At 51.1% G+C, this 24,494-nt stretch overlaps 1 protein-coding gene across 3 annotated transcripts in view; it reads right to left on the bottom strand.

Annotated features, from left to right (window-relative positions):
* NTN1 (netrin 1) overlaps window positions 1–24,178 on the bottom strand; it is a 247,015-nt gene extending 222,837 nt beyond the window's left edge. The window contains exons 1-2 of one of the 3 annotated variants that reach the window (XM_030923462.1): window positions 24,114–24,178; window positions 3,959–5,039 (exon numbers count right to left, since the gene is read on the bottom strand). In XM_030923462.1, coding sequence (XP_030779322.1) covers window positions 3,959–4,976 — 1,018 coding nt within the window. In that variant the 5' untranslated portion in view covers window positions 4,977–5,039; window positions 24,114–24,178. Of the gene's footprint in view, window positions 1–3,958; window positions 5,040–5,479; window positions 5,725–5,762; window positions 5,821–24,113 lie in introns of those variants that run through there. The other 2 variants (XM_030923461.1, XM_030923460.1) reach the window with 2 other exon arrangements.
* Window positions 24,179–24,494: the final 316 nt, after the last annotated feature.

Below are 24,494 nucleotides of genomic sequence, written 5' to 3'. Positions count from 1 at the left end.
GATTAAATGTCTAAATTAATGTGAGTGCTTGGCAAAGAGTAAGTCCTCCAGGGTTAATCATAATGACAATAATCATAATTATTACTATAACTATTGAAAACGTTCACTCATCTAAAGCTATGTGCCAGGCTCTGGACTAAGCAGCAAATAATTTTAGCCTTCTGATTTTTGCAAGAATCTTTAGTGGGGCATTGGATTTCTCACAGCAACACCTTCAATATAACCTCCCTCTCTTGCCAGGGATGAATGAGGGTGGACGGAAGCACCAGAGCTATTGACAGCATGAGGACATGCCCCCGACCCCCAACCCAAAGCTATGTTTAAACAATTACGAGCATTATGTTGCAGGTACCTACGACTATAAGAGGCCAACCCAGCACGGTGTTTGTCTTGCAGAGACATCTTTTGCGTGGGTTTTGGGTTACAGCTGGGCAATGCAACGCCATAGAGTGAGTCGCAAAACAAGTTTTCATAAGCTCGACCTGTCACAAGCCAGGCACGGGCTCATGCTGACAACTCCACAGTAAGATTAAACAGCATGCTTCGTCAGGCACTAAATGCTAACGCAGCTCCGACGTCAGGGGGACAATGATTAAAACTGATGTCAATAATTTATGAAACACAATATGGTCTTCAGATGCTCTTTTGAAAAAAGGGAAGGGCGGGGAGGGGGGAAAGGGGCCTAGCAACCCAGGTGGTTTAAAACTGTTCATGCATTTTGCCTTGAATGTACACACACCCCCACCATGCATGGGTACTTCCTTACACAATGAATGTGAATGCACATGTGTATAAAAGCATGTGAACACTGCCGATACATATGGGCGGAAGACAGTATTTAGTTATTCCACTGAGAGCTGTCAAGGCTGTAACGTTATACATAGTCTTGTCTTCCATACTGTTTTGAGGGTTGTTTCTTCCCCCCCTCCGGAAGAAATCCAAAATTGCATTTAAAATATAACTGGGCTTTACGAAAGTTCACATTTTATTCCACAGAGAGCTTGACTTTGAAACAACACCAAAAAGAAAACTGGACCAAATAAAACAGACAGACATGTGAATTTCTTAGTCATCTATAAGGACCATGGCCCTAGGTTGAAGGACTGTTCAGTCAAATGATAATATTGGTAAATTGGTAAATTTTAGGGGGTTTTTGTTGTGGGGGGTGGGAGGGCACAGGGTTAACCTAGGGAAGGTTACCATTTCAATTTATTATAAATCATGTATCATTATTTTATAAAAGCAAAGACCAAATAGCACAGTAATAGGCTCATTGTTATTAAGACTGATTACGGGAATTTAAAAATATATACTTCTTGACATTGACATAGCTGTAAATACTCTGAGTAGCTTGGCTTTATATGTCAACAGTGTGAAATTCACAAGAGATTATGTTGGGAGGAAAATCTGAGTCTCTGACAGTCCAAAGTTACTTTTGAAGGATTTATTAATGCTTTTTCCTAGCACCGTGCCCTTTAGTATCTCAGAACACCTGTCAAATACTAATTCATTCACATATCTCCACTACAGGGCCTTTTCATAAAAAGCTCGACCTTTCATTGTAAATCACCCCTAAATTGTCCTTGCTGTCTTTCTCTTTTACAGAATGATGGAAAAATCACTAAGACTTCAATTAAGACTTTATGGGAACTTCAATCTGATGTTCCCAGCTATATCTACAAGGTATCAGAACATCTATTCAAAAAGGAAACTATAAATAACTTTAACATAGTTGAATTGGCTTTGCTTTTATGAGATGACTGAATAATTGGCAAGATTTAAAGATACTTTAACTGCTGGGACTTAAAATAACTTCAGTAAAACCCAGAAAAATATTGTTAGCCAATCATTTGTCATGTAGATTATGTACTTATTAAGCCTAATTAAACTTTTTGAACAAAAACGGTTACTAATTACATTAGTTCATATGTTGATTGCTCAATTTAGCCAATAAAAAGAAAAAAGGTCAATCCAATTTGTGTGCATAGTTAGTGTTTTGGTCAAGAGACAAAATCCTAAACTGTAGAGATTATTTCAAGTACATGACCATCATTGTAACAAACGCAGGTTACGTGTCCACATCCAAAGTGACAGCAAGACCTGGGGGTGGGTGGTGAATCTGAACAATACCAACGCTAAGACAAATCTTCAAGCCAGTGAAATTTCACCACCGCATCAAGCTTATTCGCCTAAATGTATTCACTTGCATTTGTCCAATTAGACCCTGCTGGTGACAAGACAAAGTTATCTTTCATATGCACATACAAACTAAAACTGATAGCAAAACCCTGGGAATCCCTTTAAATGTCAATAAAGGGCTTTTACGCACAAAGGGAAGAAAAGAAAAGAGGAAGGAGGGGGAAAAGAAGAGATGGGAAAAACCAACATTTCTGAGGGAATTGGGCAGATCAAAGGAATTTTATTCTAGAAGACCACTAAGTCGGAGTGTAACTACTCTTCTCTCTCTCTCTCTCTGCGAAATCTTGAAAAGTGTCTTCAGACCAGTTCTGATCCTTAAAAGAAGGAGGACAAACAATTAGGTCTGCAAGAGCAGGACACGAGTGTAAAAATGGAGGCCTCCCGTGCAACAGGAGGCGGAGGCCCAGCGTCTTCAGACCAGGACGTCTGACTGGGCCTCCGCGGCGACCCGGCCCTCCAAGACATGTTTTCCATTCCCTTGCTCAAAACTCTGCATCCCCAGTCATGAGGCACAAACTATTCGACAACAACATGACACAATTAATCAGAACCAGATCTCAAAACGTGTGTTTGTGGGGACCAGCAAACTTTGAAATGTGCCTCAGAGGGCGAAGCCATTGAAGAGCCTCGCACTGGCTGTTTGAGATGGGGAGAGGGAGAGGAAAAATCTGTACGTTCATAAAGGATGCACACCAAATGGGACATTTACAGACTCAATAATTTTCACTGAAATAAATGTGGGATTTGGAGCTTTGCTTCCCATACTGAAAAAAGTAAGGTGTAGTCTTGCTATCTCCCCTCACCCTTTTTCTTTCCTTTTTTCTTTCTTCCTTTTTTTTTTTTTTTTTTTTTCTGGGGTGAAACTGATTCCTGAGAGCTTCTGCAGCAGCAAAGTTGTCCAATTCAGAAGCAGAACGTATCCTTTTTAAGCCTCATTTCTGACCCAGCCGTATTCACCCGGTTTTGTCAGATTTCTCTTTCAGGAAATGAAACCCTATTTAGACAGTGAGAAGCTGGACCCTTAGTTAATTCAAAACTGTTTAATTTCACCAAAGCCTGAAGCTAACAAAAAAAAAAAATCTGGTGTACTTTTTTAGACCAGAATTGAATTCGTTTAAAATAATTACTGAACGCTCCTTTGTAATCGGTAGATAGTAATTAATTGAAATCACATCACTCTTCTTTTGCTAACACAAACACGCTGTTCAAAAGAGATCACAAAATAGTTTCAAATCATGAAGACAAATGGAGGGCAGGAATGATACTTGTCGGGTATCGAACCGCAAATAGTTCTTTGCCATTTCCCAAGGGATTTGTAGATGTGGAGTTGGAACTTCCCGGGAACAGGGCCGGGGTCCCCAACCGCGAGCCCAGCTGCAGCCTTGGGAAAGGGGGGTGGGTGGAGGTGAATCACAGCGTCCAACTCAACGAGGGGGAAGGCAATGAATGTTGCGTTTGGATCCAGGGTTAGCGGAGACCTGTCTGCAAATGTTCTGCCAAACCCCCTCCCGGGAACATTTCTCCTGCTGCTTCTTGGCTTTGCAGAGAGCACTGGGCCCAAATTCGGGCGTCCACCACGAGGGCCACGCGAGCGAGTGAACTTGCTTTCAGCCCTCCCGGGTCCCGGGCATCCGCGAACGCGCCTCCCCCCCTCCCGCGTTCCCACGACCCGCGCTCCTAAGAACCCGCCGCTGCGAGGCCCAGCACCTCCGGCCCGCGCCCCCACCCGCCGCCGGCTCCGCCGCCGCACCCCACTCACCCACGCACTCGTTGGCTTCGCGGGCTGTGGCGCGCTGCCAGGGCCGGTCGTAGTGGAAGGGCTTACAGCGGTCGCATTCCGGGCCGGCCGTGTTGTGCCTGCAGTCGCACACCAGGCTGTCATCGCGGTCGCGCACGCAGCGGGCCGCGTGGCCGTTGCACTTGCACCGGCCGCCCACCTGCAGGTCGGACACCGCGTAGAAGTACGAGTCGCGCGCCAGCTCCGAGTCGTCCTCGTTCTCATCGCCGAACGTGTGCAGGCGGCTGAAGGCCACGCGGATGTCGGTGGCCGTGACCCAGTCCTGCAGCACGGGCGAGTTGTCGAAGTCGTGTGCCGAGGGCCGCCCGTCCAGCGTGCTGAAGGCTATGAGGCCGCCCGAGAGCGGGCGCATGTCGGTGTGCGAGTCGGTGCACACGGCCTCCTGCTCATTCTGCTTGGTGATGGGCGCGCGGTGCGGCCGGTTGTACATCTTGCGGCACTGCGTGGAGTAGAACTGGAAGGGCACCCACGTGCGCCCGTAGTCCATGGACTTGTAGATGGCCATGGACTCGGGCCGCGGCGAGCAGAACTGCAGGCTCACATAGGTCACTTCGAACTTCTTGCCGAGGGACAGTGTGAGCGTGACGTTGTGCGGGAACTGCAAGTAGTTCTCGGACTGCCAGCACGTCAGGTTGTGCGGGTTGTTGAGGTCGGTGAGGAAGGCGGGTGGGTGCGCTTTCTTGGGGTCGGACGCGTTGCAGAGGTGGCACGAGCGCAGCCGCTCCTCGCCGCGCTCGCTCACCACGCAGTAGCGCGCCGGGGGCCGGCCGCAGGTGCTGGACACGCGCACTTCCTTGCCGAAGGCCGCATTGACAAAGTCCGGGATGCAGCGGCGCGGGTGGCCGTTCTCGTCCGAGCAGGGGTCGGGCTGCGCCGCCTGGCCCGCGAACATGCTGAGCCCGGGCCCGCCGCGCACCGCGCCCACCAGGCACGACACCGCCGCCAGCGCCGCCAGCGCCTCCCACACTGCGCGCATCATGCTGCGTCCAGTTTGCCCCGGCCCTGCCGCGCCGAGGATCGGTCCGCCTGCCGCAGAAGGCGCCTGCGGAGAGAAGAGAGCTGCGCTCAGCCAGCCCGCCCCGCGCCCTCCAGTTCTCGGCGGGGTGGCGAGTGGGGATGCGGGCGAACGCCCGGATTCCTGGGCACCCACCCCGCAGCCGACTGCCCGCCTCTCTCCCACAAGGTCCCGCGGGCGGCGAAGCCGGGGCCCTCCAAGCCCGCACCGCTCGCGCCCCTTCTTCCCCGCCCGGCGGGAGAACGCTCTGCTTCCCCGCCACCGCCGCCTCCACGCCGCCCGAGGGGCATGCCTGAGCCGATCTCCCCGTCCGCAGCCAGCCCGCCTCGCACCCCAAGTTTCGGGCGCAGGAGAGCTGGGGGACCCCGACTCCGGACGGCCCGCGCCCCTTCCTCTCGCAGCCCGGGGTCCCTCTTAGATGCCCCCTGGTCGCGTCCCCGCCAGAAAGTCCGCGTTCGGGACTTTACCTCTGGAGGGGGCAAAAGAGAAAGAAAAGTTTGCCTGGCCCCGCCGGGGAGCCCGCGCGCCGGTCGCCGGAGAGCCTCTCGCTCGCTGCTAGCAGGCGCGTCCCGCCTCAGCGCGGGCTTGCCAGCTCCATGCCCGGCGCGGCCGCTGCTGCCCCAGCCCCGGCCCTGGCCCCGCCGCCGCCGCCGCCTCTCTGGCCCGAGTGACTACGCGGCCGCCCGGCTCCCGCCGCTCCCGCCGCGCTCGGAGTGCTGCCCTGCCCGCGCCCCGGGCGCACACACTCACGCTGGCCGGCGCGCACTCACACACACGCGCGCTCGCCCCCGAAGGCTCCGCCGCAGCCGCCGCCGCCGCCACTCGCGCTGGGAGTGAGGGGCGGAGGGGAGCGCGGGGGCGGGGGGCGGGGCCGCCGGGCGGGGCGCCGGCCAATAACGTCCGCGAGCTGCCGCCAGCTCCGAGCAAAGTTTTCACCCCGGGAAAGAAGAAAGTTAAAGAGAACCCGCCCGGGACGCCCAAGAGGGAGAGCACGGGCGGGTGGGAACCCGGGAGCCCGAGAAAGAACAGCAGAGACAAAGAGAAAGCGAGGAGAGCGCCCGGGGAAACCCCGGAGAGGGGGCTGGGCCGGGCCGGGCGCGCACCCCGTGGGGGAGGAGGGGCCGCCGAGGACTGTCAGCCTCGCCCCGGCCCCGCGCCACCCGGAGAGCCCCGCGCCCGGGGGAGCGCGCGGGCGGGGGGAGGGGGCCACTCTCTCCCTCCGGGTCCCAGCCAAACACATCTGTGTTTGTTTTCTTTGCTGCGCGGAGGTCGGGCCTTCCTCTAACCCAGTCTGATGGCCCCGGTGGCACTGCGCACAGGGCCGTGCCCCTGTGGGCACACAGCCCGGGAGCGTGAGGAAGAGGAGGAGGATGTGACCTCTGCCTGCTCTCCATTCTTTCCCGAAGCCCCGGGGGTCCAGCAAGGAGGGGCTGCTCGCCCGCACTCCCACGAATGTCACCGTGCGTGAGCCTGTCTGTCGGGAACGCGGCTTCGTTCTGGCGAAGGGAGCTGTGGTGGGCCGGAGGCTGCAGGGGTAGGAAGCCGGCAGCACCTGGACGCTAGCCACAGCCCCTCCGAGATGGGCCTGCCTGGTCTCGGGCATGGGGACAGCCCAGCCCTCCCCAGATCCCCTGAGGCAGGCCTATTGGTACTTCCTCAACCGCATTTATAAGGGTGCCAACGCCCTGTACTAACTAATGGGACCTCCACAGCAGCTTTGCTGTTGTATTAACTCCATTTTGCAGATGAGGAAACTGAGAGTCCCGGGAGCTGAAGAAATTCGCACAACATCAGCCCTCAAGTAAACATCAAACCCAGGAAGAGAAGCCTGGGCTCCTTCCACTGTAGGGCATGTGTCAAATGGATAACCCTGCCGAATGATGGTGTCATGGGGCATCTGCGGGGCCACCCAGCCCCTCCTTGTCTCATTCTCCATCACCCCAACAAAAAGACTGAGGACAGTGACAGCATCCTTTGGCCATCTTGCAACAGCAGCCAGAGAGCTCTGGGAAAGGAATACACTGGGCCAAGAGTTTGGAACGGAATTTCTGCTCGTTTATTTGTTAGTTGTAGATGTGTGGTCCAGTAATGGACCCGGATGAAAAGCCCCAGGTCCTGGTTCTGGCCCAAGGGCTGCCTTGCTGCTTTAGTGCCTGAGTTTGTCTTATTGGCATTTTCATAAGCCCTGAGAATCTAAGAGGGGGCCTCGGGGCTCGTCTGGCCCAGCTCCTTCTCCTTGGAAGAAGGCCTTCCTTAGTCTCCCAGAGAGACGGCCACCCAAGCCAGCTCTTCCAGGGATGGGAGCTCACCACAGCCCAAGAAAATACATCCATTCCATTGCAGGACAGCCTGGATTCATCTTCTCACCCCCGAAGTAGCACTTTAGCTTTGCCTTCTTGTGCCGTTTACCACACTCTGCACTGTTTATTTATGCCTTGCCTCACCTTGTGGCAGAAAGGATTTCAGGTAACTTACAAGGGTACATAAAATATGACAAAATAACAAAAGTGAGATCAAGGGAAACAAATGAAATGGTTAACCATGGTGGCCTGTGAAATCGCAATGGTATACTGAAAGGCAGCGTAGCTCTTAGGAGGAAACGCTTTGGAGCCAGGGTACCTGGGTTCAAATTCTGCCTCTGCTGTCTGACTATGGCAAGTCTATGCCTTGGTTTCCTCTGTCTGTACAAGGGAGATAATGCAATCTACCTCACTGGGTTGTGAGCATCACGTGAGTTGACACATTTGAATATTATAGCTGATGAGATATAGACATACAAATTGCAGTTCTGTAACACATATAAATATGCCTTCTCATACATGCAAATGTAAATATGCATAAAGCCAGGCACATAGTACATGCATTTAGAAATGTTAGCTGCTAGTATGAGATCACTTGATATATACAGAAATTTTAAATCATTTAAAGAACACTTAATTACAGGGAAAGATGTTCATGACATATTATAATATGAAAAAAGCAAATTAAAAACACTTATGCACAGTATAATCTCATTTTTATTTTTTAAAAAGTATGCATAAAAAGACAACACAGTTAATTGTGGTTATCTCGGAATAGTGAGATTACAGGTGATTTTTATTTACCTTTGCTGTATGTTCTCAATTTTGCACAGTAAAATATGAAGTAAGAGAACAAAGAAAAGCTAAGAAGGGAGACAGAGTCAGGATGAGAATGCAGGTCGAACGCACCCTGGAGTTCCAGCCTCTACACCTCTTCTGGGTGGGCCACAAATTTGTCCCTAAGCTTTCCTGCAGCTAAAATGAGGAGACCATGTTCATTACACAATTCCCAGAGTCCATGAGATAAAAACAGACCTACTGCTCAAGGGAATTACAACTATTCTTGGTACTAAAATCAGATAGGAATTTCTCGCGGGGGCATGGCCCAGAAAGGGAACATAGTGTGGGGTAATGAGCTCGGTGGGACAGTTTCTGTGATCCCCCTGAATGTAAGCTGATGGCGTCGCACCAAAACCCAAGTCAGGAAAAGACATTCCAGCAAGGAGGAACGGAAAAGAAGCAAATTGGGGTGCTCAGCGCCACACACCTGACTGGGGTACATTTTGGAGCATCTACAAGACTGGATTGTGAGGTGCTTTCCAAGCCTTCCTCCTGAATATTGTTTCTGTCCACAGAGCTTTTTTTTTTTTTTTTTTTTTTTTTTTTTTTTTTTTTGAGACGGAGTCTTGCTTTATTGCCCAAACTGGAGTGCAGTGGTGCAATCTCAACCTCTGCCTGCTGGGTGCAAGCGATTCTCCTGCCTCAGTCTCCCAAGTAGCTGGGATTACAGGCACCTGCCACCACACCTGGCTAATTTTTTTGTATTTTTAGTAGAGACGGGGTTTCACCATGTTGGCCAGACTGGTCTCAAACTACTGACCTTAAGTGATCTGCCTGCCTAACTGCAACCCCTGCCTCCTGGGTTCAAGCGATTCTCCTGCCTCAGCCTCCCGAGTAGCTGGGATTACAGGTGCCCACCACCACACCTGGCTAATTTTTTTGCATTTTTAGTAGAGACGGGGTTTCACCATGTTGGCCAGACAGGTCTCAAACTCCTGGCCTCGTGATCTGCCCACCTCGGCCTCCCAAAGTGCTAGGATTACAGGAGTGAGCCACTGCGCCCGGCCTATGTCTGCAGAGCTCTTGATGGCCTTTGCATGGCAGTAAGTTTGAAATGGCTATCGGTGGAGCGCGGCTTTTCTACATTGCCAGCTGAGCTTAGGCCAGGGGTCTTCAGGAGAGGATGAGCAGGGTCACCTTCCAACTTTATTGTGGTCATTTAGGTCTACTCTTATCATCTTTAGTAGTTCCTGTTGGGCAGAACTGTCTCACTCACCTTGTATCCAGGAGGTCTGGAACCTTCTGTAATACAGTGGAACTCCTCTACGTCCATTCAAAACCCCCTCTCTGTTAAGTCTGCAGGTGGCTCAAACGCTACCCTACACAGCAGCCCAGATCAAGGTTCTCTGCCTCTTCAGATTTTTGAAACCAGTCCTCTATCACCCCTCAGTTTTATCCCTTCTGGGCAAAATGTTCCCAGTTATCTTAATGATTTCCCATGGGACATTGTTTTCTGACCACTCTGCAGCCTCTCCCATCCCCCCTAATTCATCAGTGTCCTTTCCTAATGCAGCCTGTCTTTTGAGGGGACAAATGAAAAAAACAGATGTCCAAGTGTTGTGAGAGCTGCTCAAAGTGGCAGTGATAAATACACACCCGCGAAGGCATGTCAGGCTCTGAGCAGCGGGATCCACGGAGCAAACTGGAGTTCAAAACCCAACGGTGCGGATTTTGGGTGAGAAAGCAAATCCCCGGGTGTTTCTGCAAGGAATGTGTTGAGAGGCGGAAACACCCTTCCTGACACACTGTCTTACCTGTGAAGCCAGACGGATCACCCTAGGAAGGGGAGAATGCGGCAGTTTCAGGAAAACTTTTAAGTAGCCAGAGTAGGAGGAGGAAAACCAGGAGACTCTGGTGTTATAGAAACCAATGGGTAAGAATGTTGCAAGGAAGGAGGGGTGCTGAGCAGCGTTGAGTCACATGCCTTAAAGGTGAAGATAAGATCTGAAACAAGTCCTTTGGATCAAACTACAAGGAAGTCATTGGTGACCTTGACTAGCGGTTGCAGGGAGTGGTAGGGACAGAAGCCAGGCTGCCTGGGGTTGTGGAGTGAACGGGAGGTGAGAAAGTGGAGATAGCAGGTGTAGACAACTTTCAAGAAAGTGTGAATATAAGTGGCAGGAAAGATAGAGGGTCACAGCAGGAAGGTGACATAGGATTGAGGGAAGGTTGGGATTTTTTATTGTTGTTTGTAAGATAAGGCTATTTGACCATGCCAAAATGTTGATAGGAACTGGAGCCAGCAGGAGGAGAGAGGTGGAAGACAGATAAAACTATGCTTGTAAAACTGGTGGTCAGGTGGTCTCCAAGTATCTCTTGTTTCAATGAAATAGGAAGTGACACCGTCTGCTGAGGATGGGTGGGGGAGCTGGGAGCACTGGAGGTTTGAGGTCATTACAGAGAAGAGGATAATGCTTGCCGGGCAGAGTTAAAGGATCTATTGAAGTTCGTGACTATCTATGAGAAAGAATGGTAGCCAGCAAGGCCATGGGACAGACACACCCCCTCCCCCAGCAGCGCCCAGCAGCCTTTGGATAGACCTAGAGAAAGAGACAGTTGGATTAATCTCAAGTTGAGAGCGTTTTCCAGGAGGTGGGACAGAAGGAAAGGGGAGTGGCTGGCTGATGTCATGGGCCAGGGCGACAACGCCAAAGAGAGAAGGAAAACAGGACAGGATGGAAGAGGAAACAGAGAGGCGAGGACCTAGAACTTGCTGTTCAATATGGCAGCCAGTTGCCACATGTAGCTACTTCAATTTCAACTTGAATTAATTAAAAATGAGTAACGTGGAGAGCTTACTTGCCTAGTTGCCCCTAATTTGGACAGCACTAATAAAGAAAAATTCCCTCATCACAGGAAATTCTGTTGGATAGCTAAAGGATTCAGGAAGAGAGAAGACACAAGGTGGGGAATAACTCGGGAGGTTGTGGTCTGAAACTGGAGAATTCCAGAGATGGAACAGCTCTGGGGGATGACAAGGCCTTCTGAGGACAGTAAGAGGGGGACTTCTGCTGTGAGGCAGAGTGAAGGGTGATTAGAGATGAGAAGGCCACAGTGCTGGACTGGCTGTCCACCTGGGCTCTAAAGACCTTTGGAACCAGCATCAGAGTTTGGGGCAGAGACGAAGACTGACCAGTGCTGGTGTCTTCAGAGAAAGAAAAGAGTGAATTTGGCTCGGAGGTCATTCTAAGGATGAGATGTGGAAGGTGAGACAGCCGTGTGGTTCTGGCCCTAAAGGAACAGGAGTTTTGTGGGAGTTTTTGTTTTGGCTTTTTTTTGAGACAGAATTTCGCTCTTGTCGGACCAGGCTGGAGTGCAATGACACGATCTCAGCCCACTGCAACCTCCCCCTCCTGAGTTCAAGCAATTCTCCTGCCTCAGCCTCCCAAGTAGCTGGGATTACAGGCGCCCACCACCACACCTGGCTTTTTTTTGTGTGTGTGTGTTTTAGTAGAGATGGGTTTTCACTATGTTGGCCAGGCTGGTCTCAAACTCCTGACCTCAGGTAATTCGCCCACCTTGGCCTCCCAAAGTGCTGGGATTACAGGCATGAGCCACTGTGCCTGGCTAGGAGTTTTGTTTTGTTGTTGTTTTAATGAAGAAGGAAGGAGCATTGGGAATGGAGGAGGACAACAGCACCCCACTCCTGGGTGTTAGGGATGTGTGGTTTGGAAGAAGGACAGCACCACTGAAGAGGACTGCTGTGCAACTGGGGTGAGCTTGAGGGTGGGAGGAGCAATCAGTGAGGAGGGCGAGGATACAGGGGAGGGTACACTCCAGGGACAGGGGCACCAGACGGCACAGGCTAATGCTTGTGAGGAAGGAGGACAGAAAGAGAGCAAGGGATTAGGAGAAAAGGGGTGGCCAGGGGTGCCTTTGTCTTGGGTGTGACCAAGGGTTTTCCTTTTAATTATTTTATTGTATTTATTATTATTATTATTTTGAGACAGTCTTGCTCTGTTGCCCAGGCTAGAGTGCAGTGGCACGATCTTGGCTCACTGTAACCTCCGCCTCCTGGGTTCAAGCAATTCTCCTACCTCAGCCTCCCAAGTAGCTGGGATTACAGGCGCCCACCACCACACCCATCTAATATTTGCATTTTTAGTAGAGATGGGGTTTCACCATATTGGCCAGGCTGATCTTGAACTCCTGACTGACCTCAAGTGATCTACTTGCCTCGGCCTCCCAAAGTGCTAGGATTACAGGCGTGAGCCACCGTGCCTGGCTGGGTTTTCCTTTTTAAATCAAGCGTTATGTGTAATGTTTACTGTGTGCCAAGCATCTAGTAAGCACTTTGGTTTTCCTTAGTTCACAATCTTCATAAACACCTTGTAAGATAGGTATATTATTGTGTGCATTTTACTGGAGGAGGAAACTGAGACACAGAAATAATTTGCGGAAGATCACATCAGTGGTAGGTAGAGAAGCAGGGTGTGAACTAAAATAATCTAGGTCCAGAGTTTGGAGTTCTTAGTCAGAACCTGTGGGTGAGATGGGCTTAACTGGATCTCAATCATCCCTGAGAGGAAGGATGGGCTTCTAGTCTACCAAGATCATGAGCTGTGTGGCCTGGATGGACTGTGCTTCTTAACACCTTTGGTCCAGTTAAGAGGACAGATCCTAGATGACTCAGTTCTCGGTACTCCCAATACAGCCTGGGAATTGCAGTAGGCAGAGGTGACCAGGAGCATTTGCCCTCTCCAGGAGGGTGAGCAGTGGCCTGGATTCATAGTGTTTCCTTCCCAAATTGAAAGAATTTGACTTAGACAGGCCTTGGTTCCAGTGCACCACTTCCTAATGGCGTGACTTTGGGCAAGTTTTTTTGCCTTTCTGAGCATCCATTTTTTCATGGCGAAACCAGGGTCACTGCATTCACCTTTATAGGCTTGGTTGGCGATTTAAAAAGTTGGAAAGGAAAGACCCTGGCAGAGAATAGATAGATGTTCAATGTATAATAGGTTTGGGGGTTTGTTTTTGTTTTTGTTCATATTTATAATTCTCAGGTCTGCCTACCAGATCTCTTACCCTAAAAGAACGAGGGACATTTTTTCATTTCAAGGCATCTAGAGCCCAGCTCACCTGATAGGCTGCATTGGTGGATTACTCAAGGAATCCCAGGTCCCTGGACAGGAATTCAGGAGACATGACTGTCCTGGAAAAGGTTTCAGAACATGGGGAGCAGGTCAACCTAGTGGGAAGGGTTCCTGGAGATATCCATTTCCCCAATATTGTTTATCTGTATCTTCAGCTCAGGCCTCCCCGTTTGCGGGCGTCTTGGCTAAGAACTCAGGAGCTGGGCATAGAAGCCCATACAAACCCCAAATCCTACAAATCCTTTAATCTACCAGGGCTCTTTGAAGGGGTGAAAATGCCTGTGGACGGGGGAACCAGCAGATGTAATTTATTTTCATTTGCAAAAAGCTTTTCACAAGGTCCCACCCCAAATGCTATTAAAGAAAATGGGTCACTGTGGGGGGAGGCTTTGTCATGGATGGGAGACTGGCCTTGAGGAAGGAACAAAGGGTGTAAATAAAAGGATGTTGCTCCAGGTGGAGAAAATAGTGGGGGGCCTCTGAGCCGGAGTTGGGGCTCAGCTCGTTTACCGTTTACACAGACTCTGAAGGAGGGAATCCCCTTGGTGAAACCTCAAGGTTTAGAGATGACACTGCACTGGTGGCAAGAACAAGAGGATGAACTGGAGAATCTCAAGACCTTGTGTGAATGGACCAGGGAACAGGTTAGCAAGTGATGGATCTCGGGAGACATCATTTAAAATACTCTTACAGAATGAAAGGTTATCAGTGAAGATGATAGAAAAATATATTACTGGCTGGGCGCAGTGGCTCACACCTATAATCCCAGCACTTTGGGAGGCCGAGGCGGACAGATCAGCTGAGGTCGGGAGTTCAAGACCAGCCTGACCAACATGGAGAACCCCTATCTCTACTAAAAATACAAAATTAGCTGGGCGAGGGCTGGGCGCGGTGGCTCACACCTGTAATCCCAGCACTTTGGGAGGCCGAGGTGGGCGGATCATGAGGTCAGGAGATTGATACCATCTTGGCGAACACTGTGAAACCCCATCTCTACTAAAAATACAAAAAAACTAGCCGGGCGTGGTGGCAGGTGCCTGTAAGTCCCAGCTACTTGGGAGGCTAAGGCAGGAGAACGGTGTGAACCCGGGAGGCGGAGCTTGCAGTGAGCCAAGATGGTGCCACTGCACTCCAGCCTGGGCAGCAGTGAGACTTCGTCTCAAAAAAAAAAGAAAAAAGAAAGAAAGAAAAATTAGCCGGGCATGGTGGCACATGCCTGTAATCCTAGCTACTTGGGAGGCTGAGGCAGGAGAATCGCTTGAACCCGGGAGGCGGAGGTTGCAGTGAGCCGAGATTGTGCCATTGCACTCCAGCCTGAGTAACAAGAGCGAAACTCCATCTCAAAAAAAAAAAAAAAAAAAAAAAAACCAAAAAGGAGTGTTTCTCTGTAGAGGTGGTATTGGCATTTGGGGTAGGAAGACACTTCCCTAGGCAGAACAGTCCTGGCTACCACGGGACATTTAGCATTCCTGACCCTGTCCACTAAATGCCAGCAGGTTCCACCTGCCCCTGACGCACACACACCACACACACCATACACCAGTCATTATGACAACTGAAAAATGGCTCCTTGAATGTATACATTCCCCTTTAAAGAGCCATCCCACCCCCATTCTGATTTACTTGAAATGTAGCCCAATATGCTACTGAGAAAAGTAAAAGAAAATTAAAAGCAAACTACATTCTCAGGAAGAGAATTGGAAATAAAACAGGATGTGTTTAGGATCTTCTGAGAAGTTCTAGTTATCACATCTCAAAATCCTCGTGGTGGCTGAGCTGACCCAGAAAATAGCCACTCCACTGTGGTGTGTCAGGAGCACAAACAAAGCAGGGAAGGGAACAGGATGTGCCAGGAGGGGGATTGTAAGCAGGTACTTAGGCAGGGGGCTCCCTAAGAAGGATCCAGTAGAGCAGAATGAGTGAAGTGAAGAAGGGAGCTCTGGGGACAGCTGTCATTTGGGGGAAGGGCATATTCATGTGCAAAAGTCCCAAGACAGAGCTTGTTTTGTTTTGAGATGAAGTCTCACTCTCTCACCCAGAATGGAGTGCAGTGGCACGATCTCGGCTCACTGCAACCTCTGCCTCCTGGGTTCAAATGATTCTCCTACCTCAGCCTCCTGAGCAGCTGGGACTACAGGCATCCACCACCACGCCCAGCTAATTTTTGCATTTTTAGTAGAGTTGGGGTTTCACCATATTGGCCAGGCTGGTCTCGAACTCCTGACCTCAGGTGATCCACCCACCTCGGCCTCCCAAAGTGCTGGGATTGCAGGCGTGAGCCACCGCGCCTGGCCCAGAGCTTCTTTAAGGAATTAGATGGGGAGTGGTAGGGGTGAGCTCAGAGGGGAGGCTGAGAGCTAGGCCAAGCAGTGCCTTGCAGACTTTCATAGGGAATTTGAGCTCATCAAGATCCATCTTGGATACCTTTAAGGCCCAGTTTCCTTCTTTTCCACATACCTCTGATCTTCATAGCGTCTGAGGGATGAACTATTCTTTTCCCTCAGAATCCCCAGCATTTAACAGACTGCCTGGCACAAAATAGGAGCTCACTACAAATTAATCAGCTAAAGACCACAGAATTACAGACAATTAAAGTGGTGACCAGTTCTGTGCAGTAGGCTAAAAAATGCCCCCCAGGGCTGGGCACAGTGGCTCACACTTGTAATCCCAGTGCTTTGGGGGGCTGAGGTAAGTGGATCACAAGGTCAAGGGATTGAGACCATCCTGGCCAACATGGTGAAACCCCGTCTCTACCAAAAATACAAACATTAGCTGGGCGTGGTGGCGTGCACCTGTAGTCCCAGCTACTCAGGAGGCTGAGGCGGGATAATTGCTTGAATCCGGGAGGTAGATGTTTTAGTGAACTAAGATTGCACTACTGCCCTCCAGCCTGGCAACGGAGCGAGGCTCTGTCTCAAAAAAAAATACCCCCCAAAAGATATCCATATCCTTAATCCCTGGAACCAGTGAATGTTACCTTATATGGGTGTAAAAGGGTTAGCTGATGTGATTAAGGGTCTTGAGATGGAGAAATTGTTATGGCATATTGGGATGGACTCTAAATGTGATCATAGGTGTCCTTACAAGAGACAGGCAGAGGGAAATCTGACAAGACAGAAAAGGATAAAGCTGTATGAGACAGAGGTAGAGATTGGAGCCATGCAGCCACAAGCCAAGGGATACCAGCAGCCATGAGAAGCTGAAGGGCAAGGAAAGGATCCTCCCCTACAGCAGGGGTCCCCAAACCCCAGACCAGGAACCACCACCAGTCTGTGGCCTGTTAGGAACCAGGCCACACAGCAGGACGTGAGCAGCTTGAGCAAGAGCAAGTGAGCTAAGCTTCATCTGTATTTACAACCACTCCCCATCATTCGCATTACCACCTGAGCTCCACCTCCTCTCAGATCTGCAGCTGCGTTAAATTCTCATAGAAGCACAAATGCTGTTGAGAACTGCACATGAGAGAGATCTAGGTTGCACATTCCTTGTGAGGCCCTAAGGCTTGATGATCTGTCACCGTCTCCCATCACCCCCAGACAGGACTGTCTAGTTGCAGGAAAACAAACTGAAGCCTCGCACTGATTCTACATGATGGTGAGTTGTATAATTATTTCATTATACATTACCATGTAATGATAATAGAAATAAAGTGCACAATAAATGTAATGTCCTTGAATCATCCCAAAGCTATCCACTACCCCCAGGCCCATGGAAAAACTGTCTTCCACAAAACTGATCCTTGGTCCCAAAAAGGTTGGGGACTGCTGCCCTACAGCCCTTAATTGCAACCCATTGATACCAATTTCAGACTTCTGGCCTCCAGAACTGTGAGAGAATAAATTTCTGTTGTTTTAAGAAACCATTTGTGGGAATTTGTTATAGCAGCCACAGGAAACTAATATCCCAGCAAATCTCAGAAATGCCAGCATTAAGAGTCTTCTTCAAATCTTAAAAGACATGCTTGGGGCAAAGGAAAGGAACAAAATGAGAGACCGCTAACACTCTGGTCTTAAAACATTCATGAAGTCTTCCTTTGGGTTTTCTTCTTACGGGAAGTGACCACATCTCACTGCTCCTTCCCTCCCCACAACACTGAGTTCAGAGCAGTCAACGGAAGCTTGCCAAGTGCTTGCTGTTTGTATTAAGGTATTGTAAACCTTTTTTCTAGAGCCCAGGGTTGCAGCACCCTTTACAACCCAGATCACAGTCCAGAAGTAAGTAAGTCCTGGGCATTTGAGAGAACAGCAGCCAAGACATAGGGGACTTCAGTCTGCAGGGACCCCAGGAATTCTTCATTTACAAGTCTTTGTAACCTTAGGTCAGACATCTTTTGTTCTTCCAGGGGACTGGAGAGCCACAGTTTAAGATCCTTGGGGACATGGTGACTGCCTGAACATGGATGCACTGAGAAATGACAGCTGACAGTAGAATCTATCCCAGCCACCACTCAGTGAGGCAAGACTGGTCCTGCAACACCCCCCCCAAATTCCCAAGGGCATTACTGTATGAGTGCCCAGCAGAGTTAGAGAAGGACAGAGGCGGCACTTAGAGAGTACCTCGTCCAAAGTTCCCCAGATTCCGAGTGAGGAAACTGACGTCAGGGAGGTTGAGCAAATTGCCCAGGAGCTGATGTTTCCAGAGATGGCTGTGAGTCATCCAAATGGGTTGTGGGCCACTCATTCAGCCACACCTAGGGAACACCTGCTGTATTCAATTCCGCTAACTTAGGCAGGGGAAAAAAAGTCATGATTTTGATGGAAAAATGTTTTTCATGAAATATGATTCCATAAAACGTTTCTATGCTTCAAGGAGTAAGCTACTGTTAACTGCAAAAACCAATTATGTAGAACAGCTTATTTTCCCCAAACGTCAGTAAAATGAGGTATTGCTGGTTTATACATCACACAGAAAGAAAATGTAGAGGATTTAACTCCAAGGATGAAAACAGAAATGGATCACTGATTCCAAACAGAATGGGTAAGCTTATGGATTATTCAATCATAATAAGATGTCAAAGGAAACTCAGATTTCGGGGGGAAGGAAGGAATGTTTCCCTCACACGTAGATGCTGACGTCAGACAGGAGCACACCATGCCAGCCCCCAGAATGATGCCAGAAACTACGTAGAAGGTGGGATGGACATGACCTCGTCCAGGGAGCCACTTCCTAGCCTCTGGCCAAGCACCTGCTTTATGGGGTCTCCCAGGGAGCCCTGGTTTCCAGCTCTGCTTGCAGGGAGCTCCATGGGTGGTCAGCAGGGTGATGCAGGCCCAAGAGGACTGTTTGGATTGTACTCTAGTCATACATAATCCCCTCCCTTAACATCTCTGTGATGCCGGGCAAATCATTTCATCTCTGTAAGTATCAACTTCCTCTTCTGAAAAATGTGGATAATAATCTTCCTTCCTTTTTCTCCCACCCCTCTCTTCCTTCCACGGATATCACGAGTATTGAGTAAAAAATCATATGCAGAAGACCCTGAAGTGTCCAAAGCCCTAAACAACTTTCATAAAGTTGCATAGACTGCTGGGCATGGTGGCTTACGCCTGTAATCCCAGCACTTTGGGAGGCCAAGGTGGGCTGATCATTTGAGGTCAGAAGTTTGAGACCAGCCTGGCCAACATGGTGAAACCCTGTCTCCACTGAAAATACAAAAAAAAGGCAGCTGAGCATGGTGGTACATGCCTGTAATCCCAGCTACCAGGGGAGGCTGAGGCAGGAGAATTACTTGAACCCAGGAGGTGGAGGTTGCAGTGAGCGGAAATCACACCACTGCACTCCAGCCTGGGCAACAGAGTGAGACTCTGTCTTAAAAATTAATAAATAAATTAAATTTAAAAGTTACATAGAACCAGCTAATCCAGTGATACTACCATCACCAAGTTTACCACAGGGCAAACAGAGATCGTGTACAAAACAGTGATGATCGGCACCACAGAGACACTGGGCTTTAGTGTTAATGAGCATCAATAATGTATTGTTAATAAGCTATCAATAATAAGACAATGAGAATGAATTGTAAATATTAATACAAAGTATCCACTTCAGCTCAGGGTCAGGTAGGTCACTCAAGAACAGAGTCTAACTCAAGTGTATTGGCTCACACCTGTCATTCCAGCACTTTGGGAAGCTGAGGTGGGAGGACACTTGAGGCCAGGAGTTTGAGACCAGCCTAGGCAACATAGCAAAACCCTATCTCTATAATAATAATAATAATAAATTATTTGCCAGGCATTGTGGCTTGCACCTGTGGTCCCCACTGTTGAAGGGGATGAGGTGGAGGTTGAGGTGGGAGGATTGCTTGAGCCCAGGAGTTGGAGGTTACAATGAGGTATGATCACGCCACTGCACTCCAGCTTGGGTGACAGAAAGAGACCCCATCTCTGTAACAGGAAGAGAAAAAGAAGAAAGAGAGAAAGAGAGACAGAGAGAAAGAAAGAAAGAAAAAAGAAAGAAAGGAAGGAAGGAAGGAGGAAGAAAGGGAAACAAGGAAGGAAGGAGAGAGAAAGAAAGAGAAAGAAAAAGAAAAGAAGGAAGGAGAGAGAAAGAAAGAGGAAGGAAGGAGAAAGAGAGAGAAAGAAAAAAGGAAGGAAGGAAGGAAAGAGAGAGAAAGAGGAAGAAAGAAAGAAAGAGAAAGAAAGAAAAAAAGAAAGGAAGGAAGGAGAGACAAAGAAAGAAAGAGAGAAACGAAGGAAGGAGAAAGAAAGAGAGAGAAAAAAAGGAAGGAAGGAAAGACAGAGAGAGAAAGGAAGGAAGAAAAAAGAAAGAAAAAGCGAGAAAGAAGAAGGAAGGAAGGAGAGACAAAGAAAGAGGAAGGAAGGAAGGAGAAAGAGAAAGAAAGAAAGAGAAAGAGACAGAAAGAAAGAAAAAGAAAGAAAGAAAGAGAAAGAGAGAAAGAAAGAAAGAAAAAAGAGAATGGAGTCTCTTAATCACAATCGTACTCATAATTATAACCATGGCGGCTAGCATTTCTTGAGCACTTACAGTCAAGCACCGTGGAGGAAGCTGGTATGCTGGGTCTTGGCCAGGGGGCTTGGTGAGGCGATGATGGTGGTGGAGAAGCTGGAAGTGAAATTGTGAACAACCTCTCTTCTTAGGGGAGACAGGGAAGGAGAGGATAACCCAGAACTATAGGTCCCAAGAGTGGGTGCTACTGACGTATCTTTCTTGTTCCCTACTGTAACCCTGAGTATCCAGCACAGAACTTGACACATTGGGATCACTCAAAAATATTTGCTAAAGGAACCCAGAAGGACCCTGCCAGGGCATCCATATGCAAGGAACATGGATTTCTTGGTGTCCAGGGCCATATCTGGGCATAGCATTAGTTGGGTTAATTTGGTTCTGCATCCATGAACCTTCATTTCCCATCAATAATTCTCCCACATAAAGAAGATTCATGTTGCACATCATGTTGGCCTGGCCCTAGAACGCGGATGATGCCCTTGCCGTCATCAAAATCTCACAATCTGTGATATGCACAAACACACCTCATATCTCCTGCCTCCAGACTGGGAGTCCAGCCTTTTCAACAGAACCAAGACCCCTCCCCTCACTGGGTGTCCTCGCTCAGCATCCACAGGGCTCAGGAGACTGCCGCCTCCTGCCTGGGCCCCCTCAGCGAAGATCTGATTTTCTCATCATCTGGATAGTCTCAGCGACTCGCAGCAAAGGGATGAACCAAGCTGACCTTCCTGGAGGTTTGTTTAAAGCAGAACAATGTTTGTCTTGTCCAAACACTATGAATTACTCCAGAGAAGCCTGCCCAGTTTTACAATCCGCAGCTACAAACGGCTTACATAAATAGGGACTTGTCCCCCCACTGCCCGCCACCCCGGGGGCCTGATGGCTTCTCCTCCCCCTACCCACTTTCTTCTACTTTTCCAGGCCTTCTCTTTGCCCCTCCACCCCTGACTTCACACCTCCAAACCCCAGCAAGCTGAAGGGGCAGGTGCTGGCGTTCTGGGCCACAGCTCGCACCTGGGTAATTGCTGGTGTGAGTTCCCCTATGGCCGGCTGCTCTGTCCCTGGCGTGGGCAGGTTTGCCTTGCCAAGGGGGGCCTCTGGACACATTTGTACTGTCTGTGTGGGGCCTGCGGTGTGCAGTGTTAGGTCCAGCTGTGAAAGCACATTGGTAAGAGAAGGCCCCTGAGTTTGGGGGCTCAACATCCAGGCAACCTGCGGTGCACTCAGGCCTCTCCTCATCTGGCTGGGTGCACAGTTCACGCCCTGCCGTTCCCTCATTGGCTGCACATTCTGGAGGACACTGAAGCATCTCCTAGAAATAAACCTCACCCACTACGGCCTCCAGTCTGGGAGGACGCAGAAAAGACTGTTCTGCCAATCACATGTGACGCACATAGAACAAGCAAAGCCCATGGCCCTGGGAGAGAAGGGGCTCCTATGTCAAGAGCCCGATTTGGGCGGCATTCCCCTAAATATGGTCCTTATACCACCTGCATCAACATGCTTCAGGATGCTTGTTTAAAATGCAGCCTTCTAGACCCCTACCCAAACCTAGGAAAGCTGTGGGGCAGGGGTGGGGAGGAGGAGGGAGGTTGCATATGTGTGTGTGTGTGTGTGTGTGTGTGTGTTGTGGGGGCGGGGGTGGGAAGTCTGATGCCCCGAGTCCGAGATTCACTGTCTGCCATGAAATCCATTCTGGCCCAAGCCCTCTAATTAGCTGGGTGACAACTGCAAGTCACTTTAGGCCTCAGTGTCACTACCTGTATAATGGCTCTAGAATCTTTGAAAGGATGCTTCCAACTCTCAGCATGATTTCAAGGAGAGCTGGATGTCAGAACCCCAAAGCCACAAGAGGTGGGTGGAGGCAGCCTGAGAGAAAATCTGGGAGTCGCTAAAGCTCCCAGGAGAGATGTTGGTGAAGACGTGGAGACATGCGGGGGAGGTGTAGCAAGGTTGGTGGTCAGCGGTGGGAGCGGTGCCTGGGATCCTTCTACCGAGAACCCGCACTTGGGGCCACATGTGATCTCATTTTATCCTTGTTGTGCAAATGAGGAAACAGACTCAGAAGGCAGGAGTGACTTCCACTCAGAAGTTGATGAGTAGTGCAGCGATTCCCTCTCCCCTACACACCTGGGACACGCATCTGGCCATTTCAGAAACTCCCATTTGTCCCAGTTGTGTCGGGTGCCAGTTCTACCTCTTAATCTAGCTAAGATTTCGCCATAGAGCCTTTCTCTTCCTCCAGCGGCAGGATTCCACTGGGTGAAAGGGCCCCGGGCCAAGTCGGCCAGGTGAGGTGGATACACGCTGAGCCCTGAGGACGGGAAAATCCAGCGCCTGGAGCTTCACCTGCCTAGAGCCGAGCCAGTCCTACCCACTGGAGGCGCCACAGCCTGGCTGGAGGCGCTGGCGCAGCGCGGTCCTCGGGATTAGGGCTGCGGCGGGAGCGCACGATCCCGCTGCACCAGTGGGCTGGGGGTGCCGCAACAGGAAGGCCCCAGCATTCAAACTCCGTAGGCCGTTTGTGCCCAACACTCAGCGCGTCACGGGATCCAGACGGGATCAAAGGATAAAGCCTCCGTCACCCGCTCAGCAATTGTCGCCAGGCGGACCCGAGGGTCCGGACAGGAGTGGCAAGCAGGAGGCCAGGGAAGACACCGTGTCACCTTCCAGGACCCGAGGGTGAAGGGGCTGATAGTACAAGGAACCCGGAATAAAAAGTCTGTGCAGGTCGACCCTGTTTCTACTATCTATGCTTGTACATTGAACTCCATTCACAATTTGTGAGCCCCAGAAGCTTGCCGTGTCGCCTCGGGCACGCTCCGGATGGTCTGGGCAGCGGACCCTCCTCTTTGGCGAACCTCGGGGATTTTGGACGGATGCTCCCGAGCCCCAGCTCCACCGTCCGCGCCTTGAGCAGTCGCCTGCGCCTCCTTCTAGATGCGCGTTTGATTTTCTAATCAATCTCTTTGTCCCCTGCGGCCTTCACCCGGGTCTCCAGTTTCCCGATTTCCCTCGGCCCCCGCCTGGTCCTGCTCTCGCCCGACTTTCCCGTCGAAGGCACTCGAATGAGTGATTCCCGGGAGCCGAGGCCGAGGCCGGCGAGTCCGCGGCGCGGGCCGGGGCTGTATGGAAATGGCCAGAGGAGCCGGCGGGCGCGGCGGCGATTTATTCTGGGAGTGACAGCCCCTTTGAGCGCTCGGCGAATGGCATTTTCTGTCTGTGAAAGCCTTTCTTCCCACCTCTGTTCAGATTAGCCCGGGGGATGAATGCGCCCATTATCCAGCCCGCTGACCATTCTGAAACGCCAAATTAATTACTAAGCACTGAATCAGGCGCCGGGGCCGGGGCACTGGGAGGTGTGAAAATAGCGAGCGGCTGGAGATGGGGAAAGCGAGGGATGCAGCGCCGAGGGGGCCGGGCGGGGTGGCCCGGGGCGCGGGCGCTGCGGGGCCGAGGCGGGCTTGGCCGGCCGCCGAGCGCGACCTGCCGGCGTGACCGTGCGCGACCGCGGGGCGAGCGGGCTACAAAGGACCCGAGCGGGCAGGAAGGCGCGGAGCCGGGGTCGGGGCCCGGAGCAGGCAGGGGCTCGCCGGGACCGCGGCCAGAGCGCGCCAAGTGCGCAGGACGCGGGGCTGGGGCTCGGGCGTGCGCCCCTCGCCGCGCACCAGTGCCTACTCTTCCACGCACCGCCTGGGATGGCCGCCCCCAGACGGCCCGGGCCCGCGGCCACCCCCGCCATCCCCGCGCAGGCTCTACGCCGTTCCGGCTGCCCTCCGAGGCCTTCAAGAAAACTTGGGCGCCGCCCTCCGACCGCAGCCCCAGCCGGAGCTTCCCGAGCGCGGGGCAGCCGCGGGCCACCCCCACCCGGCCGCGACTCGGGATCCGCGGGTGGCACTTACCTCCCCGAGGCGCCGGCGGCAGCGGGAGGCGAGCTCTCGGCGGCTCCCGCTCGAGTGCGCGGGGCACGGAGGAGCGCGCGCCTTTAAGACTCTTCCCCGAGACTCCGCCAGGTGGTGTCACGCCGGCCCGGCCCTCGCGGCTCCTCGCCCCGCGGCCACCCGGCTCCCCTGCCCATCGCGAGCAGAACCCCAGCCTCCCGCTCGCACCCTGCGCCCCGCCACGCGGGCTCCAGCGGAGTTGGGCCAAGATAGGATGCGTGTAACTTGGGACACATAGCTGTCCAAGAGAAAGCCACCCAACCTACACGCTCTAGCTTTGGGTTTTTTTTTTTTTTTTTTTTTTGACCGAGTGCTGGGGGTAAAAATGGGGAGGAGAGAGCT

This window comes from Rhinopithecus roxellana, chromosome 19 (genome assembly GCF_007565055.1).
Source record: "Rhinopithecus roxellana isolate Shanxi Qingling chromosome 19, ASM756505v1, whole genome shotgun sequence".
NCBI lineage: Eukaryota > Metazoa > Chordata > Mammalia > Primates > Cercopithecidae > Rhinopithecus > Rhinopithecus roxellana.
Note: the sequence above shows the minus strand (reverse complement) of the source record. Positions and strands in the feature narration are given on the sequence as shown.